General features: G+C 45.1%; 1 protein-coding gene across 3 annotated transcripts in view; it reads right to left on the bottom strand.

Moving 5' to 3' along the window:
• Window positions 1–20,573, bottom strand: part of LOC126470374 (GTP-binding protein Di-Ras2) — an 879,000-nt gene that overhangs the window by 53,269 nt on the left and 805,158 nt on the right. For all 3 annotated transcript variants that reach the window (XM_050098197.1, XM_050098198.1, XM_050098196.1), the window contains one exon: window positions 12,034–12,288. In XM_050098197.1, coding sequence (XP_049954154.1) covers window positions 12,034–12,288 — 255 coding nt within the window. The remainder of the gene's footprint in view (window positions 1–12,033; window positions 12,289–20,573) is intronic.

Genomic DNA, 20,573 nt, shown 5'->3' with positions numbered 1-20,573 from the left:
ATAGTTTATTTTTAATCATACTAATGTGGAGTGCTGTGCAGTGGTTTCAGCTAGACTGGTGCCTTACGTAAAGTGACTATTTTCACGTGTAGCTCTGTCATTGATGGCGTAAAAAATGTCAGCGATTGAGCTAGAACAGAAAGAGGTAGACAACTGTATAGGGAAGATCTTGCACCCAGATCTGTATTTTTATCGCTGAAAATGGATGACCATACTAATTCAAATTTTCCATGACTACCCTATATTAAGTTCTGCCCTGGATGATTTCTTCAACAGAGCTGCAACTGATTGCTTCCCCATCTTTTCTCAACTAAGTTACTGCTCCATCACCAGTGACCTTGAAGATGATGTAGAGAGCCAATTCGTGAACGTATTTCCACACAATTAACGTGTCAGTTGCTATCCACTTCCCCCCCCCCCCCTCCACCTCCCCTCTTTCTCACAGTCCCTCGACATTAGTCGCACATTCCTTAGCTCTAGATAAGTCCTTTGCAAGTTAATCTAAATCTAGTGAGCATGTAAATGAATCGTTTTCATTAGTAATTATAATACACCCTGTGCCCAAATTATGCATTAGGGGCGCTTCTGCAGGCCTTTCAGTTTGGCGCCCCTTGAGCCTTAAACTGGCCATGGTGATGGGATAGAAAATTTCTTCCTGTTTTATGGTTAGCGACTTACACACGACAACATAAAATGTGATGATACCGTCTGAAAAAGAAATTGAAAATTTACACATCAAATTATGTGATGCTTTTAACTAACTACAGTGGAACTACGAAGTTACTCAGTGTAGCAGGATATTATTAACTAAACCTCACTCAAGTACGTTTCACGAGAGAATTTTGTATGAAGTCTCAGTGGTACGAAACCTGTGATTATGCAATGTGATCATTACAAAGTGTAACTTGAAAACTAAATTTCCAAGTAGTTAATTGAATTACTATCAATTTGCACTGATTTTATGATTCCTCTGAGATATGTCTGTGTGTCTGAACTGTTATGAGTTACAGAAGACATATGCTACTGAGGTTACGAGAAGTTGTTAACAACATATGCATCAAGTTGATCTTATAAGAATGTTATCAGTGGACTTGCTAGGTGGTAGCCTTTAAATCGGCCGCGGTCCGTTAGTATACGTCGGACCCGCGTGTCGCCACTATCAGTGATTGCAGACCGAGCGCCGCCACACGGCAGGTCCCCCCAGGGGGTCCACAACTCTTTTGTGGATACGTGCGTAGCGAGCACGGGACCCCGAGCTAATGTGGCCCTCCTTCCTTTCCGGGCTGCATACCTTCCTTTTCCGCATCCTTCCCTATCCCCCATCTTCGTCCCCCATCCCCTCACCTCTGGCTCTTTCCTTCCCTTTGTCCCCCTCTGGGAGCATGGTTTGTGCCTACGTCTGGAGACGGACGCTCGTAAATGTAACGCATTCTTCGTCTTCTCTGCTTGTCTGTCTGCATCCTTCCTTTGTCCTACTCTTTTCCTTACCTCTTCTCTTTACCCTTTTCTCCACTGCGGCGTTTGAGACCTCTCTTCTGTCCTTTCCCTTTCTTTGTTTTTCCCTTTCTCTTTCTTCCTTCCTGTGCGTGTCTGAAGGCCGACCCACGCATTTTTGTGCGTAGCTGGTGACGGGGTAACGCATAATTCCCCGCCCCGGGTAGACAGGTAGGACACGTACGTACCCCCTGGTAACAGCCAGGCCCAGGGAGGGGTGATTACCCGAGCTGATACCTTCCGAAAGTGCCGATTGGTCCCTCTATCCGTTTGTCGGGAGGTGTGACCTGAGGTGTGAACAATCACCTAAGGCGGGAGTGCCCTCAGAGAGGGCCCCCACAAGGGAGGAGCGCGCCATCGGAGACGCCGGTAATCATGGGGGATTCTTCCGCAATGGTTTCCTCACCTTCCACTATGTCTGCTCACAAGTGTAAGTTCACTGAGTCTCAGCCACAGACAGTTCTTCCATCGTTGCCACAGTTCCTTGTTGTTTCTCGGTCTGACGAAGGTCACGACTTCTCCACGGTCAACCCTTTCATTATTCAGAAAGGTGTCGACGCAATTGCAGGTCCTGTAAAGTCTTGTTCCAGATTACGGAATGGCACCTTGTTGTTAGAAACAGTAAGTGCCCTCCAGGCACAAAAATTGCTGCGTACTTCACTGCTCCACACCTTCCCTGTCCGGGTTGAAGCGCACCGCACTTTAAATTCCTCACGTGGAGTCGTTTATACACGCTCCCTCGATGGATTGTCTGATGAAGAAATTCAGCACTACCTATCTGACCAGGGCGTAACGGCTGTTCATAGAGTTATGAAAAGGGTTGACACAAACATCATTCCAACCCGCACTGTCTTCTTGACATTTGACAAAGTTCAACTCCTATCGAAAATCAAAGCAGGCTATGAGATAATTTCCATTCGCCCTTACGTCCCAAACCCTACGCATTGCTATCGGTGTCAGCGGTTCAATCACACCAGCCAGTCCTGTTCCAATCCGGCCAAATGTGTTACGTGTGGCAAGGATGCCCATGAGGGTGCTTGTCCACCTCCATCCCCTCGCTGCATCAACTGTATGGGTGACCACGCTGCTTCCTCTCGAGATTGCCCCGTCTTTAAAGACGAAAAGCTCATCCAGGAAATCAGAGTGAAGGAAAAGGTGTCGAGCTTTGCTGCTCGAAAATTATTCACCAGTCGCTGGCCCACCGTACCTCAGACAGGAAAATACAGCACTGTCCTTGCTTCTCCTCGGCCAACAAAGGAGGCGGCCACGCAGACTTGCGACCTCACCTTTAGTGCCACGGTCATCAGATCGGCCAGTGCAAAGATCGCCCGTTCAACCTCACCACTTTCGCCTGCCCACTCTATGGCTCACCCTTCATCGGGTTCTGCTAAATCTCGAGCCCAAAAGTCAGACACCCGGACTTCCAAAAAAGAGCGCACTCGTGAAGATTTTTTATGTACCCCAACGTCGCAACCATCGGTTCCTCCTCCACCTAAACATCATATTTCCAAGAAGGCTACTAAGAAACCCAGTTCATCTCCTTCTCCGCCAAGGCGTGTCCCATCTACAGCACCACCTGGCGGAAATCGCCCTCGGCCGTCTTCTGTGTTGCCGAGGCGCACTGCTGGCTCCCGATCAACCGGCCGATCGCTGGTGGCAGGAGCTGCTCCTGAACAACCTATGGATCAGGATCTTCTGCCTTCGGCTGAATGCCATTCCATGCTGTCGGTCGCAAGCTCTGAGCAGTCGATGAGTTGACAGCAACCTTGGTCACATTCCTCCATTTTCTGTTCACCCTATGTCCATTATCCACTGGAATATCCGCGGCATTCGAGCCAATCGGGATGAATTGTCGATCCTCTTACGATCCTACTCACCGGTCATCTTCTGTCTTCAGGAACCAAAGCTGCGTCCCCATGACCGCTTTGTTCTCCCCCATTTTCAGTCCATCCGATTTGATCTCCCTTCTGTTGAAGGCATTCCAGCCCATGGAGGACTCATGATTCTTCTCCATGATACTCTCCATTTTCACCCAATCCACTTAAACACTTCCTTCCAAGCTGTCGCTGTCGGTCTTTCCCTTTCTGGATATACCTTTTCTCTTTGTACTGTATACATTCCATCGTCCACACCAATGGCACGAGCTGATCTCCTTCATATCTTCTTGGTCAGCTTCCACCCCCCCCCCCCCCTATTTGCTGGTTGGGGACTTCAATGCCCACCACCCGCTTTGGGGATCTCCACATCCTTGTCCACGTGGCTCACTATTGCTAGACGTCTTCCACCAAGCGGATCTAGTTTGCCTCAACACTGGGGTCCCTACATTTTTGTCTGCCTCCACGACAAATTTCTCTCACTTGGACCTTTCGGTCGGTACTGTTGCGCTAGCTCGGCGCTTCGAATGGTTCGCCCCTCACGATACACACTCGAGTGACCACTTTCCATGTGTCCTCAGACTGCAGCCTCAACTGCCATGTATGCGCCTGCGACGCTGGAAGTTTGCCCAAGCCGATTGGACACTTTTTTCGTCTCTAGCGACATTTGATGACCGTCACTTTCCCAGCGTCGACGATGAGGTCACACATATTACCGACGTTATTCTTACAGCTGCGGAACGTTCAATACCACGCACCTCCGAATTGCCCCCGCGCCCCCCAGTTCCTTGGTGGAACGAGACGTGCCGTGACGCAATACGTGAGCGGCGACGTGCTCTTCGCGTTTTCCGCCACCATCCTACTTTGGCCAACTGTATCCGTTATAAGCAGTTCCGTGCGCGATGCCGTCGCGTCATCCGCGATAGCAAGAAGGCAAGATGGAAATTCTTTATCAGCTCATTTAACACCTTCACTCCCTCCTCGGAAGTTTGGAGTCGGCTTCAGCGGTTATCAGGCGCTCCTAGTTTCTCCCCGGTCTCTGGGCTCACTGTCGCGCATGTTACATTAGTGGACTCCGTCGCAATTTCTAACTCATTGGGTCAACACTTTGCTGAGATTTCGAGCTCTTCAAATTACCCGCCAGCGTTTCTCCCGAAGAAACGTGCAGTAGAAGTGCGACCTCTTGCTTTCTCCTCTCACAATCGCGAAAGCTACAATACTGTTTTCTCCATGCAGGAACTCCAACATGCACTCTCTTCTTCTCGCTCCTCCGCCCCAGGACCGGATGGAATCCACGTCCAAATGTTGCTGCATTTACCAACCCATAGTCTGCGTTACCTCCTTCGCCTTTATAATCGAATTTGGACCGACAGTACTTTTCCGAGACGATGGCGGGAAGCTGTCGTCGTTCCTGTTCCGAAACCTGGAAAGGACAAACATCTCCCCTCTAGCTATCGCCCCATTTCTCTCACGAGTAGTGTATGTAAGGTTTTGGAGCGTATGGTGAATTGCCGTTTAGCTTGGTGGCTGGAGTCTCGCAGTCTTTTAACACCTGCCCAATGCGGATTCCGAAAGCATCGTTCTGCTGTTGACCATCTTGTTGCTCTCTCCACTTATATCATGAACAATTTTCTCCGGAAACGCCAAACAGTAGCAAATTTTTTTATCTGGAGAGAGCATACAATACCTGTTGGAGGACAGGAATCCTCCGCACACTGTTCTCTTGGGGCTTTCGCGGTCGGCTGCCCCTTTTTCTTCGCGAATTTATGGCAGAGCGCACATTTAGAGTGCGGGTGAACACTAATCTCTCCCGTACTTTCTCCCAAAAAAACGGGGTACCCCAGGGCTCCGTGCTGAGTGTTGTACTGTTTGCCATTGCCATAAATCCAATTATGGATTGTCTCCTTCCTGATGTCTCGGGCTCCCTCTTTGTGGACGATTTTGCGATCTACTACAGCTCTCAACGGACCAGCCTTCTTGAACGACGTCTTCAAGGATGTTTCGATCGCCTCCACTCTTGGAGCATCGAAACCGGCTTCCGTTTTTCTCCCAGTAAGACCGTTTGTGTTAATTTTTGGTGACGTAAGGCGTTTCTTCCACCCTCCTTACATCTAGGACCTGTCAACCTTCCGTTTTCGGACGTCGCTAAATTCTTGGGTCTTATGTTGGACAGAAAACTGTGCTGGTCCTCCCACGTTTCCTATCTTTCGGCTCGCTGTCTGCGATCCCTCAACACCCTCCGTGTCCTGAATGGTACCTCCTGGGGCGCGGACCGAGTGGTCCTTCTCCGCCTCTATCGCGCCTTAGTGCGCTCGAAATTTGACTATGGAAGCATAGTTTACTCCTCTGCTCGGCCGTCTATTCTTCGTCGTCTCGACTCTATCCACCACCGTGGATTACGTTTAGTGTCTGGAGCTTTTTACACCAGCCCTGTGGAAAGCCTTTATGCTGAGACTGCTGAACCTCCGCTGTCCAATCGGCGAGCAGTCCTTCTGAGTCGTTATGCTAGCCATCTGTCTTCCATGCCTGCTAATCCAGCCCATGACATTTTTTTCGACGCCTCCTTTGATGTAGGGTATGCAGGCCGCCCCTCCTCCCTACTACCACCGGGAGTTCGCTTCCATCAACTGCTCCATTCTCTTTCCTTCCGCTTTCCTAAAACCTTCTTGACAACTTGGGGTACAGCACCGCCATGGCTCCGTCCCCGGATCTGCCTGCTCCGTGACCTTTGTCAGTTTCCCAAGGATGGTACCCCTTCACTTGTTTATCGTCGGGCATTTTCTGCTCTATGTGCACAAATGAAGGAAGCCACATTTATTTACACTGATGGCTCGAAAGCATCGTTAGGTGTAGGGAGTGCCTTTGTTGTTGGCGACACCCCAAATCGATTTCGGCTTCCCGACCAGTGTTCGGTTTATACTGCGGAGCTTTACGCTGTTCTCCAGGCTGTCCACTACATCCGCCGCCATCAGCGGATACAGTATGTTATCTGCTCAGATTCACTCAGCTCTCTCCTCAGTCTCCAAGCTCTTTACCCTGTCCACCCTCTGGTCCACCGGATTCAGGACTGTCTGCGCTTGCTCCACCTAGAGGGCGTCTCGGTGGCGTTCCTCTGGCTCCCGGGACACGTTGGTATATGTGGAAATGAGGCGGCCGATATAGCGGCCAAGGCTGCAGTCTCTCTTCCTCGGCCAGCTATTCAATCGATTCCCTTCACCGATATCGGGAGCGTTTTATGTCGTGTTATTCTTTTATGGCACGCACATTGGTCGACACTTCCCCATAATAAATTGCGGGACGTGAAAGCTCTTCCTTGTGCTTGGAACTCTTCCTCCCGAACGCGTCGTCGGGAGGAGGTAATTTTAACTCGACTCCGGATAGGACACTGTCCTTTTAGCCATCGACATCTTTTAAGCGGCGATCCTCCCCCACTCTGTCCCCACTGCTCTCAGCTGTGGACGGTAAGACACCTTTTAATTGAGTGCCCCTATTTTACTCCATTACGCGCCCGTCTACAGCTGTCGCCTGATATATCGTCAGTTTTAGCAGATGACACGCGCTCGGCCGATCGCGTTCTCGAGTTTATTAGTGCCAGTGAAATGACGTCAGTCATTTGAAGCTTTTTTTGGGGACAACCAACCCCTTTCTGTAGTGGATTTTTAAGCCTTCCTTCTGCTTTTAGTTTCTCCAATTTTTTGAGTTTCGTTCCCATTGCTGCTGGTTTCCATTTTCGACTTTTTACTGTTTCCTAAGTCACGGACCGGGCGCTAATGACCATAGCAGTTTTGCGCCCTAAAACCAAAACAAAGCTAAAACGCGTGCCTTTCGGCCTCCTCTAGTAACCCGGTGTTGGCTCTCCTGCCAACCAAAACATAGATGGTATTGGTCACTAATAAATTCTATTGGTTCTTCATAAAGGGAACTTCAGTAGTAGTTTAACGTTTTATGGCTGCTGGTAAGTTACTGGGAATAAGTCTTCCTGATTAACGACGTCTTTATGGAACAAAGTAAGGTATTTTATTTTCTTGACGATTGGGCCTGCAGTGAAATATATGTCTTGAAAGGACATTGTAAGTAAGGTTCCAATATAACTGCTTAAAAGATTCATTGATTATTACGACAGCTGTTTCGGAACATATCCATTTTCACGTACCTGCGTATACAAAGTTTGAGAATTACAATGGGCTATAGTTCAACAACAATTTTAGACTTAATTTTTATTACTCAAGAATTTCTTGACTTATTGCGGTATAACTGAAATTGCAGCCATAATTTTCATTATCACGAATTGAACATACAATTATGTTTTAATTCATTTTTATAATTCTAAATTATATAAGTAAGTGGGGGACTTAGTCTACGTTGTCCTGCTGTATATATAATATCTGGTGTGACTGTATCTGGAGACTGGTCTCGTTATATTTCACGTGAAATCCTAAAATATCGATTTCACGTCGATATTGTGCTGTTTAATACAGTGTGGCATAATATTCTGGTATAATGTGGTCGATATTTTCTGTAATTTTTTTGACAGTTCACACAATAGATGTTTTATATTTCATAAAAACAGACTATGGTCAGCGGTGATTATATCTTTAGTATCTCAAGTATATGTATCCTGTCTTTGGTTCTCAACTTACGTCAACGTTATTCTGACGTATAAATAATACCTGGTGTGACTGTTCTTGCTACGTTACATGTGAACTTCAAGAAGTTTCGGTGTCACGTTGCTGTCAGGTTTCATACAGACATCGGCAGGACATTCTTAAAGTCACCCTGCGAATAGTTGATAATACACACATTTGGCTTCAGGAAACATCAGCCAAACTTGATTAACCAGGTCAAAATACACTCCTGGAAATGGAAAAAAGAACACATTGACACCGGTGTGTCAGACCCACCATACTTGCTCCGGACACTGCGAGAGGGCTGTACAAGCAATGATCACACGCACGGCACAGCGGACACACCAGGAACCGCGGTGTTGGCCGTCGAATGGCGCTAGCTGCACAGCATTTGTGCACCGCCGCCGTCAGTGTCAGCCAGTTTGCCGTGGCATACGGAGCTCCATCGCAGTCTTTAACACTGGTAGCATGCCGCGACAGCGTGGACGTGAACTGTATGTGCAGTTGACGGACTTTGAGCGAGGGCGTATAGTGGGCATGCGGGAGGCCGGGTGGACGTACCTCCGAATTGCTCAACACGTGGGGCGTGAGGTCTCCACAGTACATCGATGTTGTCGCCAGTGGTCGGCGGAAGGTGCACGTGCCCGTCGACCTGGGACCGGACCGCAGCGACGCACGGATGCACGCCAAGACCGTAGGATCCTACGCAGTGCCGTAGGGGTCCGCACCGCCACTTCCCAGCAAATTAGGGACACGGTTGCTCCTGGGGTATCGGCGAGGACCATTCGCAACCGTCTCCATGAAGCTGGGCTACGGTCCCGCACATCGTTAGGCCGTCTTCCGCTCACGCCCCAACATCGTGCAGCCCGCCTCCAATGGTGTCGCGACAGGCGTGAATGGAGGGACGAATGGAGACGTGTCGTCTTCAGCGATGAGAGTCGCTTCTGCCTTGGTGCCAATGATGGTCGTATGCGTGTTTGGCGCCGTGCAGGTGAGCGCCACAATCAGGACTGCATACGACCGAGGCACACAGGGCCAACACCCGGCATCATGGTGTGGGGAGCGATCTCCTACACTGGCCTTACACCACTGGTGATCGTCGAGGGGACACTGAATAGTGCACGGTACATCCAAACCGTCATCGAACCCATCGTTCTACCATTCCTAGACCGGCAAGGGAACTTGCTGTTCCAACAGGACAATGCACGTCCGCATGTATCCCGTGCCACCCAACGTGCTCAAGAAGGTGTAAGTCAACTACCCTGGCCAGCAAGATCTCCGGATCTGTCCCCCATTGAGCATGTTTGGGACTGGATGAAGCGTCGTCTCACGCGGTCTGCACGTCCAGCACGAACGCTGGTCCAACTGAGGCGCCAGATGGAAATGGCATGGCAAGCCGTTCCACAGGACTACATCCAGCATCTCTACGATCGTCTCCATGGGAGAATAGCAGCCTGCATTGCTGCGAAAGGTGGATATACACTGTACTAGTGCCGACATTGTGCATGCTCTGTTGCCTGTGTCTATGTGCCTGTGGTTCTGTCAGTGTGATCATGTGATGTATCTGACCCCAGGAATGTGTCAATAAAGTTTCCCCTTCCTGGGACAATGAATTCACGGTGTTCTTATTTCAATTTCCAGGAGTGTATTATACCATATGACAGTATGGAAAAAGAGTAAATAAATATTTCAGCTGATTGGGAAATGTTACAGTCATAAATGATTTAAGTGTTAGTGAACTCCATCTTTCGTTTTTCAACGTGTAGAAAACTGACTAAGAATTAGATATTGGCACTGAGAGGCTTGTCATGATGGCTGTTATGGTGGTTTGTTAATGTTTTTGAGTGGATTGTTCTTATATTTAGCATTATTCTATGAACAGAGCTATAAATTTGAAACATTTTATTTATCACAAATTTAATTAAGGAATGAGTATACTGCGTACAGTAGTTATTTTACTCAGTTTTTTGAAGAGGCTTCAGCAGGACGTTCTTAAATTAAGCCAGCGAATAGTTGATAATACATATTCTTGGCTTCAGGAAACATCAAACAGACTTGATGAACTAGGTCAAAATATTATACCATTTGCCATTATGGAAAAAGAGTAAATGAAATATTTCAGCTTTTTATATTTATATCAACTGTATCTGAAAGGATGGGAACAGTAAACAAAGATTTGCGTGGTTGGTTCAGAAGTTCTATGATATGCTCTTCTCACTTGAACTTATGAACAAACTTTGGCTACAAAAATTTGGCTTTGTAAATCGCTTCTGTCTTCATGTCCTCACATTTTGAGTATACGCTGGGTGGAAACCTCTGATAATTTCAGACCCCATAAAGTGAGAATTTCAAAGTTTAATTAGAAATAACTAACTAGAAATCAGTTACAGATTTATATGGGAATTTATTTAGCGTCATGTTTTCTGCTTATCATTGAATTAATATCAACTTAAGACGTCTGACAGCGTTATTGAAAATTTAAGTACCCTGAAACTATATCTTCTGAGATGAGCGCTGATAGCCTAATACACAAATATTTCAGCCTTGCTTTCCTTTTAAATTTAAATGATACACGCTTATGTAAAAATAAAATATGAGTATTACTGATTTTTATAAATCTGTAAAAAAAGAACTACAAATGTTCAGTATTGCCAAGTAATTCAGTTTCAAATGTAATACTGAACATTTAAAAAGTCTTGTTGCCACCAGGCTAAATGAATATTTTCTGGCAGCTTGAACTACATTCAATCCTGTGATATCTTAACAGTAAGTGATTATTGTTGTTACTAGTGATAAACATTTTAACGTTTCCAAGGATTCACGGTCAAATCTCTATGACCCTTTGCCACTGTAGTCGTAATTCGCGATGTCGTTGGATCATCATGATTACTCTTAAGGGCCGTTTGCTAGGGGGCCCTATGTTAAAGAATGTGCGCTGAACGGTGTGCTCTGAAACCCTTGTGCCTGCACTAGCACTGTACTCTGTTGTCAGATATACCACAGTTCGCCGCCTATCCTGATTAACAGAGAGGACAAACATCCGACCTCTACGTTCTCTGAGGACACGTGCGTATCCGATAACCTGTCGTCTTCTCGTGGTTTCACTGCCCTTCAGCCACTTCCTACAGATGCTCACTACGGTAGCACACGAACAGCTGACCATCTTCGTCGTTTCCGTGATGCTTGGTCTCACGTGCCACACCATAACAGTCTGCCTTTTGTCAGAGTCGCTTATGTAAGTGGATTTTCCCGTTCGATATAATGATGCCCCATTTGTCTCTGGTCCACTTATATACTTCCCTTAAAGCGATACCACCAGACGACATTGTTTTTCGTGGAGGGCTGTGGTCATAATCTTCTGGCTAACCAGTGTGCCAAATTACTTCTTCTCTGAGAACTCTTTTCAATCTGACCGTATTGATACTCTTAAATCCAGTGCTGCAACCGTCATACAGAGGCTTCCGGTATTCTCACATACGAGAAAAGTGCAGTTCACCGCTCCATACCTGCACACTCCCTCTCCCTAATCACGCATTGCTCCTATTTTCCGCGCCCACAGCGAAGAGGAACTTTTCGTCTGGAGCCAGTTATGCCTTTTACACGATCGCATCACCCCAAAAATTGTCACAGAACCGTAAAAAGAATCATGTGAAGCACATACAACACTGCATCACCATCGACGAAGACTTGAACATCAGTAGGATCTCCATCACATTAACGTTCAACCTACGCACCTGTACCACCACGTCGAAATAAAACATTTCATATGATTCAGATGTATTCATTATTTAATGTTCTATTTAATTTACGGAAGGTTGTAGAGTTTAAGAGGAGCAATAGAGGGAATAAAATTATAATAAAAGAAAACACAATATCAGACTATGAAATTTGTCAGACTGTCGGTTGCTTAACAAAGAAAGACTTTTTCCTTCCTTGGCGCACCTTTATGGGCTCGGATTTTAGAGCCTCAGGCCGTGTATTCAACCAAATGTGCACCAACTTCAGAGCCAATTGAAACGTAATGAGTGTTTTTCACCTACCTCCCTAGTCTCGGTCTCGTCACACTTGTTGCCAACGAGCATAACGGGGATTGTGGCGAGCTCGGCCCCCTTCATGTCGCGGATCACCTCCCAGATGGGTCGCAACTCCTCCAGCGACTGGCGGGACGTCACGGAGTATACCAATATGAAGGCGTGCCCCTTCGATATGGAAAGCCGCTGCATCGCTGGGAACTGGTGAGAGCCTGTCGTGTCTGTGATCTGCAGCGTACAGATGTTCTTGTTGCAGCTGATCACCTGCGGAGATAAACCAACTCATTATTACATACAGGCGGGGCAGTGAACGCTGTCGATAGTTATCCCACTTAACAAATACCATACGACTTTATACATACTAAGAGAAATAAAAATGACGCACCACGAAGGAATTATGCGAATGAGTCGGAAATCGGAAGATGTGATGTACATATTGTAGAGAAAAAAAATCATTACAATTTCAGAAAAAACTGGATGATTTATTCAAGAAAAGAGCTACATAAATTGGGCGAGTCGATACCGCGTTGGTCCACCTCTGGGCATTACGAAAGTAGTTAATCGGATTGGCATTGACTGATACAGTTGCTGAATGTCCCCCTGAGGGATATCGTGCCAAATTCCAAATGGCGCGTTAGATTCTAAAATCCCGAGATGGTCGGAAGACTCTGCCCATAGTGCTCCAAACGCTCTCATTTTTCGAGAGATCCAGCGATCTTGCTGGCCAATGTGGAGTTTGCCAAGCACGAAGACAAGCAGCAGAAACTCGAGCCGTGCGCCGGCGGGCATTATCTTGCTGAAATGTAAGCCCAAGATGTCTTGCCATGTAGGCCAACAGAACTGGGCGTTCAGTAACGTCGACATACCGCTGCACTGTAAGGTTTCCTGTAAGAGATCTTGCTATGAAAAGAATCGGCAACCCAGACCATCATTCCTGGTTGTCGAGACGTACAGTCAGTTCTACAAAAAAGTGTAAGCCATAATTTGAAATGTAACGTCTGCAGCGACATATCTGGTAGTGGTCTCGAATCCGTAAGCAGTGCGCTTTTGCACAGTGTATAGATAAATAGTATGACAGTTGAATGTTTTGTTTTGTCGTTTGCAGTTTAAAATGAGTGCAGAATATCTGAGGCGTTTGTGCTCCTTGTAATTCATCAAAAGGCACCAAAGCTTTCATATGGAACTGCTGCTAAAAGTCTTAGAAAGTCAAATACATTCGTTGCGAAGTGGGGCAGACGGTATTTAGAGGTTGGGAAAGTGGATGGTTTACCACAGAGAGGGTTAACGTGCGCGAACTGGCAATTTGAATTTATTTACAGCCAATTTAAACGCTTTATCAAATATGCCTTCTGAGGCCCGTTAAGAAGCTATTTAGTTCGTACGAGGCAAACTGGGTGCTTAAAGAGGATAATGATCTGAAACATCGCAGGCGTTTCTGTATATCATGGGAACAAGACAATGTGGTGCCCACGATGGATTGGCCTGCAATGTCTCCGGATGCAAATCAGATCGAAAATGTTTGGTCATATATTAAGATGAAGGTTAAAAGAAAGCCAATATATACTTAGAAGCAGCTGTCATATAAAATCAGGACGATATGGAGATCGTTACCTCGAAAATATGCAAAAAATCTCGTGAAAAGCATGCCAAAAAGGTGTCAAACTATAATCGATAATGGGGGCAATTGGATTAACTATTAGGTAATTGTGGAATTAGTAACAACATGTATTTTCATAATAGTATCTTTTATTTCATATAGATAACGGCGAATACTTTCTTGTGGAACTGGCTGTATGGCGAGCGACACTCAGGTTGATATGCCACCGCTGTCCCGGGCGTCTCCAGACACGTCTTCGGCCTGGAATCTCACTGATTGGAGTATAATTGTCTTCAGCGATGAGTCTCACTTTGAACTGAGACCCGATGACCAGCGAAGACGTGTCTGACGACACACTGGACCGCGGTAGATTATCAACCTCAAGTGTCGCCCACCAAACTGCCCGACAACCAGGAGTGATGGTCTGGGGTGCCGCCTCTTTTCATTGTAGGACTCCTTTCGTTGTCGTCCCTGGCACCCTTAGGCAGAGCGATACGTATTTTTCGCCCCGTATTGTTGTCGGTTATGGCAAACTATCCTGGGCTCTTGCATTTTAGCAAGATACTACCCGCTCGCAAACGGCGAGAGTTTTTACTGCTTGTCTTCGTGCTGGGGAAACCCTACCTTGGGACTGCGCGGCTCCTCCCGCCGTAGGTTCGAGTCCTCCCTCGGGCATGGGTGTGTGTGTTGTTCTTAGTATAAGTTAGTTTAAGTGGTGTGCAAGACTAGGGATCGATGATATTAGGAGTTTGGTCCCTTAGAAATTCACACATTTGAACAAATCCTACCTTGGCCAGCAAAGTCGCCGGATCTCTCCCCAGCTGAGAACTTTTGGAGCATTATGGGCAGCATCCTCCAACCAGCTCGTGATTTTGACGATCTAACGCACCAATTGGATGGAATTTGGCACGATATCCCTCAGAACGACACTAAACGTTGAACATTATGAGCAGCATTCTAGAATCAGCTCGGGATTCTGACGATCTAATGCGACAGTTGGACAAAATTTGGTACGATATTCCTCAGAAGGGCATCCAACAACTCTATCAATCAATGCTAATCCGAATAACTGGTTGCATGATGGCCGAAGTCGGACCAACGCATTATTGACGCGCTCAGTTTGTGAAGCTCTTTCTCTTGAATAAATCATCCAGTTATCCTGGAACTGTAATAATTTGTTTGTCTGTACATGCACCTCACACCTATTGATTTCCACACCATTCACATAATTCCTTCGTGATGTACCTTTTTTTTCGCTTAGAGTGTATTAGAGTAAATTGGTGTGCTGCTGATTTAATTCCTTAATAGCAAACAGTTACCATTAATAATGAGAAAATTAACGCAAATGGACTTAGTCAATAAATAGTGTCAATTTAGTTATCTGTTATACGGTCTTGAGAGTTGGGGAATATCATGTAGGTGCTGCATTTCTGTTTCTGCCCGAGTGTTTCCATAACTACTCCAGTGCTCAAAAGATAAGCACTATAAAGAAAAGTGTGCATAGTTTCTAAACATAATGTGAGAAGAGCTACAGAACAAAGAAATTATTGACAATAATATATTTTTATATATTTATTTATTTGCTACAAGAACTTTATGGACCACCATATAGATACTATGACGGACTGTGTATTCCGTTAAGGGCACAACGGACAATTTGCCGTTACAATACTAAAGTCATATGCATTTACGGTATTCAGTCACAAATTCGTATACACTTTCTGATTATAGAGTACGACAATGATATTAAGAATAACAGTCATAGTATTGGTTTGTGAAGCCCGCCCGGTTAGCCGCGCAGTCTAACGCACGGCTTCCGGGCGGGAAGGAGCGCCTGGTCCCCGGCACGAATCCGACCGGCGGGCTTGTATCGAGGTCCGGTGAGCCGGCCAGTCTGTGGATGGTTTTTAGGCGGTTTTTCATCTGCCACGGCGAGTGCAGGCTGGTTTCCCTTATTCCGCCTCAGCTACACTATGTCGGCGATTGCTGCGCAAACAAGTTCTCCACGTACGCGTACACCACCAATACTCTACCACGAAAACATAGGGGTTATACTCGTCTGGTGTGAGACGTTCCCTGGGGTCCACTGGGGGCCGAACCGCACAATAACCCTGGGTTCGGTTTGGGGCGGCGGAGGGGTGAAGTGGACTGCAATAGTCGTGAGGTTGTGGACCGCTGCGGCGGGGACGGAGCCTCTCCGTCGTTTCTGGGCCCCCGATTACCATACAATACATGCAATACAATACAATGGTTTATGAAACCTGTTACTAGTTAATCTAAAACATGAAAACCGACTGGAAAACTGTAGAAATCTAACTAACAAATGATAAGAAAGAGACAGAATAGCGAAAATGAAAAGAGATGTAGGGTTAACACCTCATTGCAGCAGCTGGGGTTCGTGGTCTCGTCATATACAGTGAGGTAACAAAAGTCATTGGACAGCGATATGCACGTACACAGGTAGTATCGTGTATACAAGGTATAAATGAGTAATAGGTTGGTGGAGTTGTGATTTGTACTCAAGAACGTTTCCCACATGATTATAGCCGCATAACGGAAATTAACAAACTCTGAGTGCTGAATGGCAGTTAAATCTAATTGCATGGAACATTACGTTTTGGAAATCGTTAGGGAATTCACTATTCTGAGATCCGCAGTGTCAAGAGGGTGCCAAGAATACAAAATTTCAGGCGTCACATCTCACCACGGACAACGCAGTGCCCGACTCCCTTCATTCAAAGAGCAAGAGCAGTGACGTTTGTGTTGAATTGTCGGCTGTAACAGACAAGCAACACTGCTTGGAATAACCGCAGAAATAAATGTGGTACGTACGACGATCGTATCCGTTAAGACAGTTTGGTGAAATGTGGCGGAAATGGGCTCTGGCAGCAGACGACCGATGCGAGTGCCTTTGCTGACAGCACGACATCGAATGCAGCGTCCCTCCACGGCTCCTGACCATATCGACAGGATTGCAGACGACTGGAAAACATTTGGTCTGGTCAGATGAGTCCCGATATCAGTTGGTGAGAGCTGATGGGCAGGGTTCGAGTGTGGCGCAGACCCCACGAAGCCATGGACCTAAGTTATTAACAAGGCGGTGTTCAAGCTGGTGGTGATTCCATAATGGTGTGGGGAGTGTTTACATGTAATGGACTGGGTCCTCTGGTCGAACTGTACCAATCACTGACTGGAACTGACTATGTTCGACAACTTGGAGACCATTTACAACCAGACAACGACGGAATTTTTATGGATTACAGTGCGCCATGTCACTGGGCCACAATTGATCTAGATTGGTTTTAAGAACATTCTGGACAATTGGAGAAAATGATTTGGCCACCCAGATCGCCCGACATTAATCCCATCGAAGTTTCACGAGACATAACCGAGAGGTCAGTTGGTGCACAAAATTCTGACCCAGCAAAACTTTCGCAATTATGGACGACTACAGGGGCAGCTCGGCATAGCTGCAGGAGACTGCCAGCGGCTTGTGTCCATGCCGCGTCGAGTTGCTGCACCATGCAGGAAGAAAAGGTGCTCCGACAGGATATTGGGAGATATCCCATGACTTCTGTCACGTTAGTGTACATCAGGTTTACACCCAACAGCTGTTCGCCAATTTGCTGTTACTATTCCTCTTCTGTGCATTCTTTTAGGTGTGGCTCAGGCTCTGAAAATCTATAGCCCTGGTTTCCATTACAGGGACACCATTAGTACTAAATAAGGAACGTCACGCTTTATAATAAATTTACAACGGTTTTTTGCAATGAAGATATTCTGTAGCTGATGTTACTATAACTATTAAGAATAGTATCCTATCCTATGTGTTTAACCTACTCCATATCCTGGAACAGCACTTACTTTTTCTGTAGTTCATATAGCGTTGTAAATATGAGTGTTGGGAAGGGTGTGAGTATCTAACCGTTGAGATACAAGCTTCACACGCCCACTGCAAACGCTTCTTTTTCACTTTCACCCCCTGTAGGGTTCTTCTCCTTATTCTGCACCCATGGAAATTCGGTTGCCAACGGTGACACTTTTTCGTATATTCCACTAGAAATGTGTTCGAGGTTTTGCTTGTTACGTAGCTAATTACAAGCCACTTTTTTGGGGTCTATTACTGCCCTGCACCTATAGGATGCAAATGAAAAATTCTGTCTAGAGATGTTAAATAATGCTCACAATATATTTAGTATACAACACCGCTAAAAAATGTTATCTCTCCACAACAACTCCACCGACAGAACTGGTTATGAGCACCCCTAACTGAGGCCACGTACGATTCACAGATCAATCAAGAAGTGTTTTTTCTAAGGTGGTTCAAGAGCACGATTAGCATTCAATCATCTTTTTGTCTTTTTCGTTTTGTGGGGTCGGGGTGAAAGAGGGGGGGGGGGGCGGAGGGTGTTCGTCAGCATTGTCTTGTGACTGGTTTGGTGCGGCCCGCCTCTATTTTAGGTGCTGTGTCACACTTCCCATCCCAGAGTAGTACTTACACCCAACCTTCTTGATTATTTGTTTTTGGATATATGATAAGTTTTGTCTTCTGTTACAGTTTTCTTTTCCTCTACGGCTCCCCGTAGTTCCATAGAAGTTATTTCCTTATGCCTTAAAAAACGTTCTGTCGTCCTGTCCCTTCCACTGTTCACTGATTTTCACATATTCCTTTCCTCGACGATTCTGTGGAGCACCTCGTTATTTCTTATCTTATTAGCCCACTTAATTTTTGTCATCCTTCTATATCACCAAATCTCAGAAATTTCGATTGTCTTCTTTTCCGGCTTTCCCAGAGCCTATGGTTCACTTCTAAACAGTGCTGTGCTGCACATATAAGAGCATCAGAAATTTCATCATTATACAATGGCCGGTGATTGATACTGGTAGAACTCTTTGCCTGTAGTAGTCTGCTCCCTACATCCGGTTTGCTTCGTCCGCCATACGTTATTTTGCTTCCAAGGTAGTAGAATTCCTTCAATTTGTCTGTGTCTAAAAAATAGCTCTTTGGATCTCTGGAGAAGCGCACCGTGTCAGCTGGCGGGCTGAATTTCGTCTCCCAAAAGGATCCGCGACGTGCTCTATAGGATTCATATGTAGAGAGCCCTCTAGACAATCAGTAAAGTGGTTACACAGGATGTAACTAAATTCTCTTTATAGACTTTGAGGACAGGTTCCCTACACCAAAATAAGAAAAAAAGTGCAGTAAACATTGTAACGCACACCTTAAGACCTAAGAGCACTTCATCTTCGATAATGTGAAACACATCTCGTCTAATACACGCTCTTTGCTTTCAGTATTTTGGTAGGAGGTAGTGTGGATCAAAAGAAGGAAAAATGTCCAGGAAACATGGGCTCTGAAATGTTTACCTTATGAACTACGAACACTAGAAGAGATGCTGTGAAATGTGTTATTAAACAAGTAAGTAATTACAATAAAGATAAACATATGCAACAAATTTGATTAATGACCGTCAAAAGCGAAGTACTAAGTATGAAAATTTAATGGTTATTTATTGCAAGAACTAATTTACTGATGTTTCTATAAACTTCTGTTATGTCCATTAGTAAGGAGCAAACTTTTTCAGGTACATAATTCTAATAAAACAAAAGGTTAATATATATTTTTCTCTTTTAATATCAATAAAGGAAAGAAAATGTAAATAATCCATCAGTTTATTTTCGCTTACGGGGAACATATATTAACATTTATTCAACTCTCTTCTACTTAGAAACTTTCTAAGTTTCTGGTAGTTTTAATTAGCCTTTCCATTTACGGAATGTTGTTTCGTCAATAAGAATTTCACAACACAAACAATTTTGAAGAGTCATAACAACTACAAAGAATATTGTAAAGGTAACGAGATCAGTATCGAACTATCATATATAAATTACTGATATCTTCTACAAAATTATTTTCTTGTAATTGCTTTAGGAAGATATGGGTGTTACGAAAAGACTCGTTTTTTAAATTAGTTGTTTTAATATTTTGACAGCGAAGTTAAAGACTTTTACAGAAAAATTAACAGTGTAAACAGGTGCAGCCTTGAAACATTACAAGGCTCGGCATCTTGATCATTTCTCCGTCTCTACAGACTCTTCAATTAAAAAAATAGTTAACTGCAAAGAATACCTAAATTACTGGTATTTTATGAACAGTGATGATACTAACCCTGCCCTGTATTTCATATGAAAATACGTTTTTTTATCTCTCGCGATTTTGGAGTATTTATGGCTATGGTAATTGCCTAATGTGTAATTGTCAGTACTTTCACTATTGGCTTTGGTCTCAATCTGGTCAGAAATGGATAAGCTATAATTCTGTACATTTCACAAAAATCGCTGATCAGAAAAGTGTTTGAACCTAAAAAGTAACTTAACCTGCCTTATTTAAAGTGAATCACTTATTTATGATGGAAACATCCTATCGAGAAAATTACAACTGTCAGACATTGAAGCTTTGACTGCATTGTTCAATTGTACGGCTGTGAATTTTAGTAAACCAAACATTAATTTACTCTCGTGCATGATAATTTAAGAGACGCGCAGCCACCATGATGGATATCAAAATCTGCCAGTCACACTGAGGAGCTGCAGCCAGAGAGAAAACACGTTACAGCCAATGAACTCCAATGGAATGTAATAAGGAGCCCACAATAAAATTCAGTGCGGAAAATAAAAAGTAACAGTAAGGAATAAAGCAACAACTAAGATGAGAAGCAAAACGCTTCATACATATTGGCGACCATAACCAGTTTCGCGTTATTGAGGGAAATGGTGTCAATGGAAATAGGAAATGATACCGGCCTGAAAGCGGAGATGAGTGTAGCCTACGAATCCATCAGATTATGACATAACTAGAAAAGTCGTTACTAAAAGTTATTAATTTCCGTCCGTCATTAGACTTCTTGAATCGGAAACGAAGGGAGCGGAGAAGACGAAGAACGGAGGTCTC

Source organism: Schistocerca serialis, chromosome 3 (assembly GCF_023864345.2).
Source record: "Schistocerca serialis cubense isolate TAMUIC-IGC-003099 chromosome 3, iqSchSeri2.2, whole genome shotgun sequence".
NCBI classification, from domain to species: domain Eukaryota; kingdom Metazoa; phylum Arthropoda; class Insecta; order Orthoptera; family Acrididae; genus Schistocerca; species Schistocerca serialis.
This window is presented reverse-complemented; position numbering and strand designations above follow the sequence as displayed.